General features: G+C 53.8%; 1 gene segment (V, D, J or C); it reads right to left on the reverse strand.

The window, feature by feature from the left end:
- Positions 1–7,358: 7,358 nt before the first annotated feature.
- Positions 7,359–16,520, reverse strand: LOC135886362 (immunoglobulin heavy constant gamma 3-like). The segment is given in 7 exon segments: positions 7,359–7,442; positions 7,675–7,808; positions 12,114–12,446; positions 12,766–13,092; positions 13,234–13,560; positions 13,951–14,250; positions 16,505–16,520. Coding segments are annotated over 7 exon segments (1,521 nt in total).
- Positions 16,521–19,469: the final 2,949 nt, after the last annotated feature.

Raw genomic sequence — 19,469 nt, forward strand, 5'->3', positions numbered from 1 at the left:
TTGCACCTTGTTAGCTGAGCATTTCTGGGTCCTGCCGCAGTGCAATAGCTTTTTAACAGCTCACACGCTCAGTCCCAGCATTTCCAGGAACGTTCTAGGCACCGAGGGCCAGAACCCGATTGATTTGGGGGAAAATTGGCAAGCAGAAGGGGGAAAACGGGGGACACATGGAGCCCCGGTCAGTTATCACAGCCTGCAGCCCAGTGATACTCGGACCTGTGGGTGCTGACTCCGTGGGTGCTCTGGGGCGGCGGACATAAGAGGCTTGGGGAGGCAAGAAATGCCTGATACGGGGCACTTGCCTTTGGAGGCAAGGCCCCACCCGTGCTGCACCTCTTCCCCCCCGCTCTGCCTCTTCCCCTGAGGCCCTCACTCCGCCTCTTCCCCCCAAAGCCCTGCCCTTGTTCCGCCTCTTCCTGCCCCCACTCCACCTCTTCCCCCCAAGGCCCAGCCCTCACTCCGCCTCTTCCCAATCCCTCACTCTGCCTCTTCCCCATAGGCTCCGCCCTCACTCCGCCTCTTCTTGCCCCCGCTCCAAACGCACCCACTGGCAAAACATAAAGTTTGTGCTCAGACCTCAGTGGTTTAGGAGCCAAATTAGTGATCAACATTACCCGAAAGAGCCCCAGCAGGGTGAATTGATTGTTTTATTTACTATGGTGCTATGGAGTCATATTTAAACAGTCTGACAGAAATATTTAGTACATATATATTCTCACAGCAAATAAGTTAATAACTGAATTGGTTAATGACATAGTAAAAGCATCCCGATGGGTTGATAACTTAGGTTTAAAGTGTTATTTACTCCTTCTCATAACACAAGAACCTGGGGTCACCCACTGAAATGAATAGGCAGCAGGTTTAAAACAAACAAAAGGACGTATTTCTTTATACAACACAGTCAACCACTGTGTGTCAGAGGATGTTGTGAAGGCCAAGACTATAACAGGGTTCAAAAAAGAACTAGATACGTTCCTGGAGGACAGGTCCATCAGTGGCTATTAGCAGGATGAGCAGGGATGGTGTCCCTAGCCTCTGTTTGCCAGAAGCTGGGTGTGATGGACTTCCCTGGGGTGCAACCTGGAACTGGGGTACTGCTGAGCCCTCTGTCTTACCAGCCTGGGCTCCCTCTCACACCGTGCTGCTGCAACAAGTCGCCCCAGTCCTGCACTCACACAGGCAGGGACACACCCAGCTGCAGTTACATGAATGCTGTCGCCAGCCACTCATGAACCAACAATCGAGAGGCTCCAGCCAATTCCCCCAGCTCCCCAGCCTAGGACCCCAGAGCTGAACCGTCTTGCCCTGGTCAAAAGCCTGACCCGTGTAAGTTATTACCCAGTCTGCCCCTCCGTCACCAGCCCCCGTTCCTGAGCAGATTTCCCTTTCTGCTTCAATAACACAGTGTTTTAGGTAAAAAAATCGAAACCAGATTTATTAACTACAGAAAGTTTGATTTTAAGTGATTGTAAGTAATAGCCAACAGATCAAAGTTGGTTACCTAAGAAATAAAACAAAACTGCAGTCTAAGTTGTGTACACTAGACCGGATTTGAATCAAGACGTGTCTTACCCTGATGGTACAAACAGTTCACCCATCTTCCCTACACAAGCTGGGATGGATTACTCCTTTCCTGCCTGGGAGCACCTCCCTCGTTCAGTCTTCGTTCCTCTGGTGTTTCCAGGTGTTGAGTTGGGGGGCAGGGAGTGAGGCTACGTGATGATGTCACTTCACCTTTTATAGCTTCTTCCATGTGGAGGGAACTTCATTGTCCCAACTGAAGTTCCCAGCACATTTAGTGGAAAAGTACAGGCACAAGATGGAGTCCGGTGTCACATGAGCTGGTCACATGCCCTTGCCTGCTTCGATGAGTCATAGCAGGGGCCATGCCCCATATTCTGGCTAAAACGTTCCCAGGAAAGTCCATCAGGTGGGGATAAGCTTCATCCATGGTCCATTGTGTTCACTGATGGGCCATCAACTTGAAAGGTTCAACCACAATGTGCTGGCTAGACTGGATGTAAATTGCCTTGTGGGTGTCACCCCAGGAGCAAACCCATTTGAAATACCGGTACATAGTCAATATTCATAACTTCAGATACAATGACAGCACATACAATCCAACAGGATATTCATGTGCAACAGATCAAGACTTTTAGAACAAGGCATACTTTGCACAAAACATATCATAATCCTATCACCATGGTAAATATGGGGGTGCCAGGGTGTTGCCTTGGGGTACAGAATGTCACACTGGGAATGGATGACAGGGGGTGGATCACTTGATGATTCCCTGTTCTGTTCATTCCCTCTGGGGCACCTGGCATTGGCCACTGTCGGCAGACAGGACACTGGGCTAGATGCACCCTTGGTCTGACCCAGTCTGGCTGTTCTTATGCTCAGACTGGCACAGATTCCCACTCACCCCTTGGGCCCCCTCGCTGGGCCGGCGCCCCCCGTGGACGGTCGCAGCAGCACTGTGGGGGTTTCTCTGCCAGGTGACTCTGGCTGAGTCAGTCTTTAGCCCCCCCCCATGAGGTCCCAAATTAAGCTTCAAACCTGTCTTTACCAGAAACAAAACCTTCCAGCCACTCTGGGGCTTCCCTGCAGCCAGGCTCTCGAGGGGCCAGGTTACTCAGTGGCATTCCCAGGGGTCCTTGCTTAGGCAGGAGCATTCTTGAATCCTACGGTCACTTCCCACTAGCCTGTCCCCCAGCTGGGCCCTCCTAGCACTGAATCCTGACTCCTTTTATACCAGGAGCACCTGGCCCCTCTCAGGTGGAGCTCGTCCTGTGATCAGGGGTGGCTTGGCCCTGGGCTTTCCCGTTTACTGGGTCCTGCCTCAGCGCCGGGGGCCTGGACTTGGTGACCTCCCGTGGACCCCTCCGGCCTGATGTTTCTGTGATACTACGGTGAGACCCTGAATGGCTGACCAGCCAGACCAGTATTACAGGGGGAAGCAGGGAGGAAGGTGGAATGGGGGACACATGGAGCCCCTGGGCATGGGTGAAATGGGGGTGCAGGAGGTGCATGCAGAACTCCAAGCATGGGTGGGAGAATGGGCGTCCCAGCTGCAGGAGAAAGTGGGAAGACACAGCTGCCTGCATGGGGGGCAGACTGGGGAGTCCCTAAAACAGAGGGGCTGGGAGGGCAGTACCCCAAGAATGTGTGTGTGTGGGGGAAAGGAAGCACGTGAGGAGCCCCTGGGATGAGCTATGAGCTCAGCCAACAGAAGCTATGTGACCTGCGACCCCTGCATTTCCATGTTGAATTTGTCTCGCTTCAGCTGCCAGCCACTGGCCCTGGTTAGACCTTTGGCAGCCAGAGGGAAGAGCCCCCCACCATCAAATTTCTGTCCCCCAGGTAGGTGCTGGTCGCCTGGGATTGAGTCACCCCTTCGCCTCCTCTTCACTGGCCCGGAATCTATCCAGGATTCCAGCCGCGGGTGCCCCAGGGCTGCAGACAGGGCTAGTGCTTTTGTAGCCAATCTAGTCCATTGATGCAAGGGCAGGTTATAGGGTGATTTGAGGACTGTGGGGAAAGAGATTTCTGAGGGCTCCCATCCAACAGATGGGTCCAAGGGCTGGAAGCTGAAGCTGGACAAATTCAGAGTAGAAATTTGGGGCAAGTTTCTAACAGGGAGGGTAACAATTAGAGGGTGCTGGGTTAAACAGTCCCTCCCTCCCCCTTCCTCTGGGACTTTCCAGCTCTTCACACTGACTCACCAGAGAGAGCCAACTTTGCATTTCTGCCTCTGGGGACGCAAGGCAGAGCAGGGTGTGAGAAAAACAGGAAACATCTGCCCTGGTGAGATTCAGCTAGCCGGGCCGCCCACCCCCCAAAGACAGCAGCATGGCCAGAGAGGGTAGCCAAAGCTAAGCTAATCTAGCTAGCAGAGAATCACAGAACTATCTGGCTGGAGGGACCTTGAGAGGTCCCCATATCCAGCCCTCTGCTCTGAGGCAGGACAAAGTGCACCTAGACCAGCCCTGGCAGGTGTTTGTCCAACCTGGTCTTAAAAACCTCCAGTGACGGGAACTCCACCACATCCCTTGGGCGCCTGTTCCAGAGCTGAACGAGTCTTACAGAGTATTTCCTCTCAGAGGGGGAGCTGTGTTAGTCTGGATCCACAAAAACAATGAAGAGTCCGGTGGCACCTTAAAGACTAACAGATTTCTTTGGGCATAAGCTTTCGGGGAAAAACACTTCTTCAGATGCATGGAGTGAAAATGACAGATGCAGGCATTGTTATACTGACACCTGAAGAGAAGGGCATTACCTTACAAGTGGAGAACCAGTGTTGACAGGGCCAATTCAATCAGGCCCAAATTCTTTTACATAGAGACTGTCTGGTTTGGCCAAAGTACTTGGCAGAGGGGCATTGCTGGCATATATCACATTGGTAGATATATCTACTATGGCATATATATGGCATATATCACATCTACTAATGTGATACTTGCCATCATGTGCCAGCAATGCCCCTCTGCCATGTACATTGGCCAAACTGGACAGTCTCTATGTAAAAGAATAAATGGACACAAATCAGACATCAGGAATGGTGACATACAAAGCCAGTAGGAGAACACGTCAATCTCCCTGGACATTCTATAACAGATTTAAAAGTAGCCATCCTTCAACAAAAAAACTTCAAAAACAGACTTCAAAGAGAAACTGCAGAACTACAATTCATTTGCAAATTTAACATCATTCATTTGGGCTTGAATAGGGACTGGGAGTGGCTGGCTCACTACAAAACAACTTTCCCTCTCTTGATATTGACACCTCCTCATCAATTATTGGGAGTGGACCACCTCCACCCTGACTGAATTGGCCCTGTCAACACTGGTTCTCCACTTGTAAGGTAACTCCCTTCTCTTCAGGTGTCAGTATAACAATGCCTGCATCTGTAATTTTCACTCCATGCATCTGAAGAAATGGGCTTTTTGCCCACGAAAGCTTATGCCCAAAGAAATCTGTTACTCTTTAAGGTGCCAAAGTATTTTCTAATCACCAACCTAACTGTCCCCTGCTGCAGATGAAGCCTGTTACTTCTTGTCCTACCATCAGTGGCCATGGAGAACAATGGCTCCCTGTCCTCTTTAGAACAGCTCTTCACAGATTTGACTATCAGCTCCCACTCTCTTTTTTTCTCAAGACTGAACATGCCCCATTTTTTAACCTTCCCTCCTAGGTCAAGTTTTCGAACCCTTTGCTCGTTTTTGTTGCTCTCCTCTGGAATCTCTCCAGTTTGTCCCCCTCTTTCCTAAAGTCAGGTGCTCAGAATTGGACACGGGACTCCACATAGCACTCAGTCACAGTAGAGTGGGACAGTTCCCTCCTGTGTCTTACATACGACCCTCTTGTTCCCTCCCCAGCCCAGTGAGATTAGCCTTGTTTTGCAACTGCATCACATTGTTGACTCATTTATGGTCTCTGATTCACTCAACCCCTCAGTGCCTTTGCAGTAGTGCTACCATCTAGCTCAGGGGCAGGCAAACTTTTTGGCCTGAGGGCCGCATCGGGTTTCGTAAATTGTACGGAGGGCTGGTTAGGGGAGGGGGTTGTGGCCCGGCGCCCACCTTCTATCTTCCCCCCCACCCGGGACTCCTGCCCCATCCAACCCCCTCGTTCCCTGATGGCCCCTCTGGGACCCCTGCCCCATCCACACCCCCCACTCCCTATCCCTTGACTGCCCCCAGACCTCCGCCGCCCCATCCAACCACCCCTTCTCCCTGTCCCCTGATTGTCCCCGGAACCCCTGCCCCTGACTGCCCCCTGCCACCCCCATCCAACCCCCAGTAGGAGAACACCTCAATCCCGCGGGCCATAGTTTGCCCACCCCTGATCTAGCTGGTCTGTCCCCATTTTGTAGTTGTACATTGAATTTTTCCTTCCTAAGTCCAGTCTTTTTGAATTCGAATCCTGTTCTCCAAAGAGCTTGCCACCCTTGCTAGCTTGGTGTCATCTATAAATTTTATGAGCATGGTCTCCGCTCCGTTATCCAAGTCACTAAAGAAAATATGGAATAATACCTGACCCAGGACTGACCCCTGTGGGACCCCTCACTAGATACGCCCTCCCAGTTTGACAGAAAACCATTGATAACTACTCTTTGAGAATGCTCTTTCAACCAGTTGTGCACCCACCTTACAGTAATTTCATCTAGACCACATTGCCCTAGTTTGCTTATGACAGTGTCATGTGGGACTGTGTCAAAGCCTTACTATCATCAAGGTATATCACATCTACTGCTTCCTTCCTATCCACCAGGCCAGTAACCCTATCAGTGAAGGAAGTTAGGTTAGTTTAGCATGATTTGTTCTTGACAAATTCTTGCTGGCTATACCTTATCACCCTCTTATCCTCTAGGTGCTTACAAATTGATTGTTTAATAAGTTGTTCTAGTAACTGATCAATCAATCTCTCTCCCTCCATATGCTTTCTTTCTTTCTTTCTTTCTTTCTTTCTTTCTTTCTTTCTTTCTTTCTTTCTTTCTTTCTTTCTTTCTTTCTTTCTTTCTTTCTTTCTTTCCCTCTGTCTAATCAGTGGTAACTTTTTCCTGCCCTGGAGATCTATCCTTGCTGATCCTCTGTCCCAGCCTGAAGAGGTTGAGGGACAAAGGCCCTGCTCTATGGGTTTGTAGCTAGGCCCCCACCTCCCATTGGGGTCAGTTCAGTGGGTACCACTCAGTCTATTCCCCATGCCCGGTGGCGCCTCCTACAGACACAGTGGAGGGTCTCAGGGGCCCCTGAAAGTCAGGGATGGAGGCTGTGAACAACAAGGAGCCCGCATTGAATATTTATTTATTTACGGTCACTCAGTGCAAACCACAAAGGTCACAAAAAACAGCCGGGAGCTAAATATGCAACATTCAGAACAATAGAGACAAAGCCATTTGTAATCCGGCCCCAGGTGTGGGGCTGGCTGGCTCAGGGGGACAGGGAATGGGGCACAGGGCCCTTACACACTAGGGGCACCAGCTCCAATCTAGCCCCAGGGTGGGGGAATGGGACATGTGGCCTTTCCCTCTAGGGGATGCTGGCTCTGATCCAGTTCCGGAGCAGGGGACTGTTGGGCTCAAGAGGGTGGGAAGTGAGAGAGGGGTTGTTTCCTCGCTAGGGGCACTTGTTCCCTGCATGATATGAGTGGTCCAGTCTTAGCCCAGCTCCCAGCAGGGCAGCGTCCCCAGTGGCTGAGGGCTGATTAGGCCATGTGGGGTGAGGTCCTGTCTCCCCCCCGGGGGGTCTCCCAGAGGCACAGCACTGGTGGGGGGCAGCTGTGGGACTCAGGGTGGTGTCGCCAATGGAGCCGGGAGTCCCGGCCCCTTGTCTCTGGGCGGACGGGGGCAGCGGCCCCTACACCACGCGCTGGATCACGTTCTTGTACTCGGGCCCCCTCGCGCGCTTCAGCTGCACCACGGTGGAGAAAAGCCACTTCACCTGCAGGGGAGAGAGGGCAAGGGTGAGAGGGGTCAGTGCTGGGGGGAGCTGCTCTGTCTGTCTGTCATTCCTTCCTGCTTTTATGTCTGTGTCTCATTCATTCAGTCTCTGTCTTATTCACCCATTCTTCCTTCTCCTTCATTCTTCTCTTCTTTCTTTCCCTTCCATGCTGCCCTCTACTGTGCTAAACTCATTCATTCCTTCATTCCTACATTCATTCTCTCTCTCTCACCTTGAACAGGGTCACGGTGGCGCTGTAGCACACGCTCAAGAGGAAGAGGGTGATGAAGACCGAGATGGTGGCCCAGAGGCCGTCTAAGTCCTCGTCGCCATCCTCACTGCAAAACTCACCTGACACGATCACCTCTGTTGGGAGGAGAGAAAGAGACATCAACTCTGACTCAGCCACTGTGATAGAGAGAGCTCGGACTGTGCGTCCAACATCAACCTGCCTATTCCCTTCTCTACCCATCCTTCCATCCCTTCACTCATCTATCTCTGGATACATCCATCCATCCCTGACCCCAAACCATCCATCATTCCATCCCTAGACACACCCCTCCTTCTATTCATCCATCTCTAGATGCATCCATCCACCCATCCCCACTCACCCCTCCATCCATCCCTGACCACAAATCATCATCCCTAGACACACCCCTCCATCCATCCATCCCCACAAACCATCCATGCCTCCATCGTCCATCTCTAGACACCTCCATCCATCCATCCATCCATCCATCCATCCATCCATCCATCCATCCATCCCTAGACACCTCCATCCATCCATCCCTGACCACAAACCATCATCCCTAAGAACATAAGAACATAAGAATGGCCATACTGGGTCAGATCAGATCAGTATCCTGTCTACCAACAGTGACCAATGCCAGGTGTCCCAGAGGGAGTGAACTTAACCGGTAATGATCAAGTGATCTCTCTCCTGCCATCCATCTGCTGCCCATTAATTTCATTTGGTGGCCCCTAGTTCTTATATTATGGGAACAAGTAACAACTTTTCCTAGACACACCCCTACATCCAGCAATCTATCCATGACCACAACCCCCCCATCCATCCATCAGTCCATCCCTAGACACACCCCTCCATCCATCCATCCCCACAAACCATCCATCCATCCATCCATCCATCCATCCATCCATCCATCCATCCATCCCTAGTCGCACCCCTCCATCCATCCACCCACGCTGCCTGCTGTGATGAAATGAAGGATGTAGAGCCTCCCAGCTCTCATCTCACTCATCCCATGTGGCCGTGGCCCTACACCCTGGCACTGAAGCTTGGCCGCCTGTTGAATTTCTCTGTGCCTTAGTTTCTCTGCCTGTGAAAGGTGGCTCAGGATTGCTCTGAGGTGTGCGAGGTGCTGGGATGCTGCCATGGTGGGGGAGGTCCCTAAAGACCAGGATGGATGGATTTCACACGTGTGCCTCTATGACCCTGCTCCCAATGTAATGAAACACCCAGGAGTCACTTCAGATGGAATGCAGCCACCTCTGGGCTGTTTATACCGGGCTCTCTTGCCCAGGTGCAGCCGGTAGTTGCCTCGGCTGAGGGATGTGGGGAGTTTGAACACTGTCGCTTTTATGAACAGAGCCACAAGTATTTTAAGGATGGGATCTAAGGTTTCTCTCTGACACGAAAAATGCTTCTCCCTGAGCATAGCACCCCCTACTGAGCCCCCTGCCCTAGGGATGTCTGGAGAACAGGTGCATGGATCTGTGTGGGTGCATGTTTGTCTCTCTGTGTTGTGTGTCTCTCTGTGTGTACAAACACGACAGCCCAGGTGGGAGGGTCCCTGGGTCATGCCATGTTACAGGTGTGTCCATCTGCCCTGGACTGAGCTCTCTCTCAGCCACCCCCCCCCCACTCTCTTACTCTGTGTGCCCCTGCGCTGCCCCAGGATAACAACCCTAACACTGCCGCTGCAGGCAACCCACCCTTTAATGCCAGGTGTGAGCTCTGTGCTCGGCACTGGTGGGTTTGAGCCCTGCACTCGCCCATCCAGCTTTGGGGCTGATACACACATGCGGGGGGGGGGGGGGAGGTGTGTGAGTGAGGGGCTGGGTAGGAGATGGGGCATCTGCATCATCTGTCCCACCCCACTGCCTGGACCCCCTATGTCACCAGAGCTAGTGAGACTTTAGGTGAGTCCCTGCTTAGTGTCTGCTCCAGATAACAGCTCTACTACTGCTGCTACTTTGTGGGGACTGAGTCCCAGGAGCTGATCCCTGCTGTGGGGTGTTTGCTGTATGTTGTCCTATCTCACCCCTCCCCAGCTGCCGCTGCAGGTAAGGGGTGGAAGGAGACCCCTTAGCCTTCTAGCCAGCAGAGAAAGTTTGTGTGGGGGTCAGGGTATTTGAATTACCTTCCCCCGCTGACTCTGTCTGGAAAATCCCCATGGGGCATCTACTCCTCTCTGGGGTAGAAGGGATTGTAGGGTAAATGCTGATGCTGATACGGTGCCCCCCGGGTATGCATGGGTTATAGCTTAGAGAGGATCTCACCTCAATGAGATGCCAGGGATGGCTTGACCATCCATCGATCTACCTACCCACCCAGCCATCCCACGCTCCATCCATTCTTATCTCTAACCGTCCTCCATATCTTCCATCCATTCATATAGATCTATACCCATCCATTCTCCTACCTCCCCATCCATCCATCCATCCATCTCCATCCATCCATCCATCCATCATCCCTAACCACCCATCCATTCATCCTCATCTATCTATCACTCACCATCTGTACCAGCCCATCCATCCATCCGTCCATCCCCATCCATTCTCATTTCCTATCACCATCCATCCATTCATCCTCACCCATATCTTCCATACATACATGCAACCCCATCCACTTATCTATCATCCCTTTATACATTATCCATACCCAAACATCCATCACCATCTGTCCCCATTAACACACTAAGTCATCCATCCATCCATTGCCATATTCACCCATCCATTCATCCTCATCTATCACTCACCATCAGTACCAGCCCATCCATCCGTCCGTCCATCCCCATCAATTCTCATTTTCCTATCACCATCCATCCCCATCGGTACTGATCCACTACCATATGCACCCACCCATTCATTCATCCTCATCTATCTATCACTGACCATCTGTACCAGCCCATCCATCCATCCATCCATCCGTCCGTCCATCCCCATCCATTCTCATTTCCTATCACCATCCATCCCCATTGGTACTGATCCACTACCATATGCACCCACCCATCCATTGATTCATACATCCATCTGTCCCAACCCATCCCCATCTCTAGCCATCCATCTATCGCAGTCCATCTATGGCCATCCATTTATCCATCCCTTCATCCTTCAGAATGGGTACCCCTCCAACCTTCACCATAGATTTACCCATCCATCTGCATCCACTTATCCATTGGCACCCCGCCCGCGAACCATCCAGCCATCCTTCCCTAAGTGCAGCGCAGTCTAGTGGGACTCGGTGGGACTCTCAGAACACCTGGGTTCTGTTTCTAGCTCAGTAACAGACGTGACCTTGGGCAGGTCCCTTCCCCTCTTGGTGTCTCTGTTCCTTCTCCCTCTTTCTCTATTTAGGTGTGAGCCCTTTGACACAGGGACTGTCTCCCACTGTGTCTGTGCCATACCCAGCCCAACAGGGCCCTATCTGAGTTGGGGGTGGAGGTGCTACTTTAATCCAAATAATAATCTCTCTCTCTCCTTCTGTCTGTGATATCTGTTGGTCTATTAGTCCTTCCCTCTGAAATATGTATGTATCCCTCTAACCATCTCTCTGAACACCTGGTCTTCCAACTGAGCTGGCCTTGGACATATTTATGTGTGTAACTGTCCATTGACCCCCCCCTCTCCATCACTGATTTTGTGGTGTGCATGTACCCATGTATCTACCCATCCTTCCTCCCATGGCATCTGCACATGTATCTACCCAACCTTCCTTCCATGGCATCTACCCATCCTTCCTTCCATGGCATCAACCCATCTTTCCTTCCATGATGTCTACCCATGTATCTTCCCATCCTTCCTCCCATGGCATCTGCACATGTATCTACCCAACCTTCCTTCCATGGCATCTACCCATCCTTCCTTCCATGGCATCAACCCATCTTTCCTTCCATGATGTCTACCCATGTATCTTCCCATCCTTCCTCCCATGGCATCTGCACATGTATCTACCCAACCTTCCTTCCATGGCATCTACCCATCTTTCCTTCCATGATGTCTACCCATGTATCTTCCCATCCTTCCTTCTATGGCATCAACCCATCCTTCCTCCCATGGCATCTGCACATGTATCTACCCAACCTTCCTTCTATGGCCACTACCCATGTATCTACCTATTGTTCCTTCCATGGCATCTATCCATGTATCTCCCCATCCATCCATGGTATATATGTATCCACCCATACAGGATCTGGGAATTGGCAGCCCCAGCCTTATAGCATCTCGGTTTCTCCCAGCCTGCAACCTGGGACCTCGTCCACCTTGGGCGACCCACAGATTTCACCCAGTCACACCACAAGAAGGAGACCGGGGGTGAGCTCAGCTAGTTCCATTTATTCACTTGTTGTCATTGAGGGCACAGAGATTATTTACAGGAAGCTGTACTGGACAATGCTAGCAGCGGGGCTGGGAGGAGCCGTCTTCATTTACCGGAGTCTTTGCTGACACTGCGTTGGGTGAACTTCATCGAGAGGGCATCGTGGATGACCATGCAGGTGTAGATGTCCCCGCTGTTCCAGCTGGCTTTGCTGACGTTCAGCTTGCTGTAGAGGAAGAAGTTCGAGTCTCCGTCTCCGTCCTTGATGGGCGGGGTGGTGATGTATTCCAAGCTCTCGTTGGGTTTGTGGTTCTTCATCCACTGCACGGAGATGTCTTCGGGGAAGAAGCCCCGCACCAGGCAGGTGAGGCTGACCGAGTCTTCGGAGCTGCTCAGCTCTTCATTGTGGGGGCGCAGGAGGTAGATGCCTGGGCCAGAGTGCCTGCCTTGGGTGGGTGGGGACGGAGGACACAGATGAGCCATGCACATCACTCAGCAGGGGCCATGCGGGGAGAAGGATGGGGCGTGTGTGCATGCGGGTAGGAACATCCCCTCTCTCCTCCAGGATGGAGGGGCTGGGGACTGGGAGCTGGTAGTCCTGGAGCACAGGATGGGGGATAGGATGGTCTCCATCTCACATGGGGACGCAAAGGGACCCAGGGCCGGGATCCCAGGTTGTTGGGGCTTCTCCTTAAGGAGTATCCCTCCCTGCTGGGGACTGGGATAGGGGAGTCTCTCCCCTTAGGGACCCTGCTCTCCTCTTACCTGGCTTCTTGGAGATGGATTTGATGAGGGGTGAGGGCAGCTCCGAGTGCTCCACTTTGCAGGTGAAGATCTCTCCATCCTCCCAGTCGCGGGTGAAGATGGGCATGGAGCTGGAGGCGGTGAAGGTGCTATTGTAATGCTCAGCGAGGGTCAGGGGATCAGGTACAATGGACCCTGGCTTCTCCCGGGACCAGACCACCTGGAGGCCAGAGTCGCTAGGCAGGTTGACCACCAGGCAGGTGAGCATGGGGCTCTGGGCCACATACAGGGCGGCAGGAGATGGGGGCACCAGGAAGACCTTGATGTTGCTGGGAGATGTTGTTTCTTCTGGGGACAGGAGAGCGCAGGTCAGTCGCTAGGCCTGGTCTCCCCTGCCCAAGCCCATCCCAGTCTCCCCCCCCTCTCCCTTCGAGCCCAGCCCGGTGTCCCCCACCCCTTCCTAGGAAGCCTGGGCCCACTCAGCATCACCTCTGCACTTGCGGGCGTGGTCCTGCTTTGTGGTGGCACTGCCCGGGTGGGACACCTGGCAGGTGTACGTCTTCCCCTCCAGCCACTCATCCTGGGAGACACTGGCATTGCTGCGGGTGCTGAAGGTGCGGCCGTCGGCGTCCTTCTTGGCAGGGGCGGTGTCACTAGGAAGTAGCCCGGGCTCGCCGTCCACCAGCCATTCCACCGTCAAAGTCTCGGGGTAGAAGCCGGAGATGAAGCACAGCAGCTGGATGGCACCTGGCTTGGTGGTGCACGAGGAGTGGAGGACGTGCACCTCGGGGGCGTGGGGTTCAGAGGGGATGGGCTCTGGGAGAAGGGTGACAGGGGTTAGTTGTTGTACAGACCCCTCCTGAACCCCCCGCCCTGCTATCTGCAGCACAGGGCTCCCTACTGAGCCCTCTGCCCCTTTCCCTGTATTGCAGCATCCATCGCTTCTCTTGGTGTGGTGTCTCTTTTCATCCCTCCACCCTTCGGTCCATGGTCTCTCTCTCTCCACACCCAACACTATCTACCTGTCCCCATCCACTCCCATCTCTCTGTGGTGTCGCTCTCCACCCACCCACCCACCACAGCGACTCCATCAGCTCACTGCACTAGCCTGCCCCCATCCTCTCTCCCTGCAGCAGTCACCAGAGCAGGGACCTGAGAGACCCCAACCCCTCCCTCCCCCCCCGGGCTGCGCCGCGCCGTCCCTACTTGGGATTTCCTTGGAGATGCTGGAGCTGGTGGGCCGGTGCTGTACGGTGCATCTATAGGTGTTAGACTCCCAGCTGCTGGCCGGGACGGTGACCTGGCTGCTGAGTGAGTAGAGGCCGCTGGAAGGTTGCAGCATGGAGGGATAGGTCTTCACGCCCGAGGAGCCGACGTTTGGGCTCCACGTCACGGTGACCGGCTCGGGGAAGTATCCTTTGGCCAGGCAGCCGAAGGTGACCTGGGACGTGGTGACTTCGCCGGTGCAGGAGGTCAGGGGGAAGACAGACGGGGCCGTGGGGCTAACTGCAAAGGGAGAGAGAGCGAGGCCTTGAGACACAGCCCCTACCGAGCCCCTGACCCGCTCCGTGCAGCACAGGCCCTAGCGTGGCACTGGGGCCAGCACTCAATGCCGGGGGAGAGCGTCCCCTAGCGGAGCCCCACTCTGCTCCATTCAGCACAGCACACTTTGGGGTGAGACTAGTGACAGTTGCAAGGTCTTATTAATGCCTGTGTGTAAGTGGGCCCCTGAGATAGGCTGCCCCCCGTCTTCCAGGTTGTGTCACAGACTGACCAGGACCAGGGCCCACAATTCACTTGGTGCTAAACAGACCCAGTCTGTGATCGGGGGCCCCATTACACCGGGTGCTGTAGAGAGACACAATGACAGACAGTCCCTACCCCAAAGAACTTACAGGCCAAATAGGCAAGATAAAGGAAGGGTCAGGGGGGAAACTGAGGCAGAGAGCAAGGAAGGAACCTGGTCACAGCAGGTCAGTGGCACTGCCAGGTAGAGAAACCAGGAATTAGGTGATGAAGTGCTGAACTGTCAGAGAAATTCCCTTTGGAGAAATCACAGCGTCTGCAGCTAGAAAATAACCCAAGGAACTGAAATTGGGGGACACTTCTGGGCTCTCCGAAGAAGTGTCATATCACTAACCTTTGGGTCTTCAGGTCTCCAGCTGATGTTATACTAGCAATTTTAGCTTGGGTATGAATAGTAAATGTTATATTGTCATTAGACTCCTAGGTTCATTGCTAACATCATCAGCCCCTAGTGGCTAATTAGCAATTATGTAGCTCTAAAACACGTGGTTATATGTCCTGGGAATTCACTTGAGACACCGGTAGGAAAGACTGGGACTGTCCAATTCAACCCGGGACATATGGGCCCTTTGGGTTACAGTTCGGGTTATAATTATACATAGGGGAGGAGGATTAAGGGTTAGCGGTTAGGGTTAGGTGCTGGGGTTAAGGGCTATAGGTTGCAGGGATAGAATTAAGGGCGATGGTTTAATGGTTTGGGTCAAATACCTTTCCACCCTGAAGTTCAATATTTGACGTGTTGTGATTGGAATTCTAGCCAATTTTGTAGCCATTCAACCATCAGATACCAACCGGTTCTGCTGCCATTTCCCAGAGGGAGTTAGTGAGACTCTTGGGTCCTATCCCAAGGGGTCAGTTTGCCACGATGACTCATAATTCTGATGCTGGGCTGCTTGATACCCAGCCGGAGACACGGAAACCCTAGTGCTCAGAGGGTCAAGGTGGGGAGGTTCGGGTTAGAGCTGGGGTTATGGTTAGGGGTATAATTGGTGGTTAGTACTTGTATCACAGTGGTCTAGAAAACCCAATCTAGGACCAGGACCCATGGCGCCAGGAGCTTTACAGAGAAATAACTATGAGGACTCTACTGATCCCAGGATCGTTGCAGCCTAAGCAATCTAAAGTCAGGGTTCGGGGGATAATGTGGGGACGTTAGGGTTAGGGGTTGGGTTTGATGAGAGGGTCAGAGTTGGGGGTCAGAGTTAGGGAGTAGGGGCTAGAGAGCCAGGGTTAAGGATAGGACTATAGGGAAAGGGTGAGGATTAGTGTGTTGGGGTTAAGGAATGGGTGCATCTGTCAGGGGTTAGGACGCTGGGGTTAGGGTCATGGTTAGGGAGTTAGGACAGAGTTGGGGGTCTAAGTAGTTGGGTTTAAGGTTTGGTTCAGGCTCATAGTTCGGCGGTTAGGGTAAAAAACCTTCCCTCCCCCAAACTCAGTAATCGACTGGTGATCATCACCCCTAGCTCACGACCTTTCTAGCCAGATTCCCACTCAAGAAACCACTCAGATTCTAACCAATTGGGATGAAGATTTTCTGGACACTTTCCCAAACTCTACGGGAGAAATCTCCCAAGAATTCCAGCTGCGTCACTTTCTAGATGCCCAAACTTGAGGCGCCTTGGGGAGCACTTACCGGGGTCTATATCTCCAGTGGGCTTTAGCTGGAGACTTCAGAGCTCGTCCCCCCGGAAAGGAAGCCCAATGTGTCTCCAGCTGAGCGTGCCGCAAAAACGGGGCCAGCTCAACTCTAAGGCCAAGTTAGGAACCTGAGCTCTGAGCTGTCGCCTCTGAGCTGCCAGTTCCGTCCAGCCCCAGGCAGCCGAGCTCACCTCTAGCTGTGCTGGGAAGCCCCACGCTGGGCTCTCAGCACGGACCATGAGCGCAGAGCTGGTGGAGGGAGGCAGGGCCGGCTCAGAGAGTCGTGTTCCTGCACTCGCTGAGTTCAGGGGTTTACCTCCGACAAGGGACATGCCAAAGGGGAAATCTGTGCCTCAGGTTAGACAGTTTTTGGTTGGAGACAATTAAATCCCCTTAGAAACAATTCAGCTGTTCCCCCAACCTCTAATTGCAGCCCCCCAACCCTGAGCGCCCCACGTCTGCTAATGGCCCTGAGTCCTGACCCCCAGCCTCCTGCTAGCCCAGCCCTGCGCTCCCCCCACCCAGCTCTGCCAGTGCCCCTCACTCCCTATCCACAGCCCCTGCTACCCAGCCCTGCCTCCCACAGCTCTGCCGGTGCCCCTCACTCCCTATCCACAGCCCCTGCTACCCAGCCCTGCCTCCCACAGCTCTGCCAGTGCCCCTCACTCCCTATCCACAGCCCCTGCTACCCAGCCCTGCCTCCCACAGCTCTGCCAGTGCCCCTCACTCCCTATCCACAGCCCCTGCTACCCAGTCCTACCTCCCCCAGCTCTGCTGGTGCCCCCTCATTACCGACCTGCAGCCCCTGCTACCCAGCCCTGTTCTTCCCCCAACCCTTCCGGTGCCCCTCACTCCTGACCCGCAGCCCCTGCTACCCAGCCCTGGGCTCCCCCTCCAGCCCTGCCGGTGCCCCTCACTCCCGACCCGCAGCCCCTGCTACCCAGCCCTGCCCACTGCAGCTCTGCTGGTGCCCCCTCATTACTGACCTGCAACCCCCTGCTAGTTCAGCCCTGTTCTTCCCCCAGCCCTTCCGGTGCCCCTCAATCCTCACCTGCAGCCCCTGCCAGCCCAGCCCTGGGCTCCCCCAAACACCACTGGTGCTCCTCACTCCTGACCCGCAGCCCCCTGCTAGCCCAGCCCTGGGCTTCCCCCCAGCTCTGCCGGTGCCCCTCACTCCCGACCCACAGCCCCTGCTAGCCCAGCCCTGGGCTCCCCCCAGCTCTGCTGGTGCCTAGGGTGACCAGATGTCCCGATTTTATAGGGACAGTCCTGATTTGGGGGCCTTTTTCTTATATAGGTGCCTATTACCCCCCACCCCCTGTCTCAATTTTTCACACTTGCTATCTGATCATCCTCACTCCCGACCTGCAGCCCCTGCTAGCCCAGCCCTGGGCTCGCTCCCTACAATTCTTTCAAAGCTGTTATCCCAGCTGATAGCTGGAGTGTGAGATAAGCACCTCTGTTCCCCCGTCTCTACTGGGGGGCACAGCCTGGCCTGTGTTACCCGTCCTGGCCTCCGCAGCATATCCAGGCTGTGCAGGGGAGCCATGTGCTGCACCCTGCCCTGGTATTGGGTCCACACAGGGGGACGAACCCCACTGCCCTTCATAGGTCAGAACAGAGCACAACACTCCTGGCTTCCAGCCCCCGGCTGTAACCTACTCCCCTCCCAGAGCTGGGGAAAGAACCCAGGAGTCCTGGCTCCCAGCCCCCGGCTCTAACGACTAGACCCCACTCCCCTCCCAGAGCTGGGGAAAGAACCCAGGAGTCCTGGCTCGCAACCCCCCGCTCTAACGACTAGACCCCACTCCCCTCCCAGAGCTGGGGAGAGAACCCAGGAGTCCTGGCTCCCAGCCCCCCTCTAATGACTAGACCCCACTCCCCTCCCAGAGCTAGGGAAAGAACCCAGGAGTCCTGGCTCCCAAACCCCGCTCTAATGACTAGACCCCACTCCCCGACCAGAACTTGGGAAAGAACCCAGGAGTCCTGGCTCCCAACCCCCTGCTCTAACGACTAGACCCCACTCCCCGACCAGAGCTGGGGAAAGAACCCAGGAGTCCTGGCTCCCAACCCCCCCACTCTAACTACTAGACCCCACTCCCCTCCCAGAGCTGGGGAGGGGACCCAGGTGTCTTGCTCCCCTCTCTAGCACACTCTCCACCCCATTTATCTCTGATAGGGTTAAAACACCCCCTGCACTCATGTGACAAGCCAATAGCAGCCACTTTCCTGTGATTGACTCACCAAATCACCAGCCATGTTGGGTCGTGGCCCGGCACTGTAGACCGGGGGGTTCTGTCTGGGAGTCCAGCTCTGCTCTGTGTCTGTCACGTAGCTCTTCTGAGATATCTTTGCCTGTCAGACATCCCCTCTCCTCCCCCCGATGGAAGTCAAGATAATTATAGATTGAGAACAAGAGATGACGCCCACTGGATTGCTTTCACTGTTACAGCTGGTGAGAAGGTGTGAAAATTGGACAGGTGGGCGAGCACAGGGGGCTAAGACCAGGGTGAAAAAATAACATTGGTGTGACTTTCACTTGCGTAAACTTCCCCTTTTCAGCCCGTGTTGTTTGTTGGTCAGTTTTCCCCAGAGATCGGTCATGAAGGCCGGAGAGCTCAGAAAAGATTGAGGCCTCCTGGGGGGTCTTTTTGAGAACCTGCCATGTGGGAGGTAGAAGAAGGAAACATTATGGCTGTCCCGGAACTGGGGATAGAACCCAGGAGTCCTGACTTCCACCCACCAAGGATGGATAGTGGGTGTGTATGGGGATAGATAGATGTCCTGTACATAGTTGCACACAAGTATGGTTTGAAAGATCTGTGTGCACAGAAGGGCAGGGACCGGAGGAGAAAGTGCGTGTTGAGTTGTCTCATCCATCCATGACTCATGGAGGGCTCTTTCCTAGCTTTAACAATGGTCTTGTCATCAAATAGAGGAAGGGCCTTAGGGAGCTGGCTTCGGTTCTCAGATCTACCACGTACTGCCTCTGTCACCTTGGGGAAGCCACGTCATCTCTCCAGGCCTCAGTTTCCCCATGTGTTCAATGAGGGTAATGATGCTCACTTCACACTGGAGAGCTGAGGAGGGCTGGACTCAGGTTGTGAGGTGCTTGGGGAATATTTGTGCCTTGTAAAGGACCAGAGTCTCCTCTCAGCATCACTCGCACAAAACCAGAGCTATTCCACCGGAGTTGCTCCAGGTTTACACTGGAAGAGCCGAGGTCAGAATCCCATTTCTCGTGTTTTTCGCCCATCGCTAGGACACCCCTGCACAATGGA

Source organism: Emys orbicularis, chromosome 12 (assembly GCF_028017835.1).
Source record: "Emys orbicularis isolate rEmyOrb1 chromosome 12, rEmyOrb1.hap1, whole genome shotgun sequence".
Taxonomy (NCBI): domain Eukaryota; kingdom Metazoa; phylum Chordata; order Testudines; family Emydidae; genus Emys; species Emys orbicularis.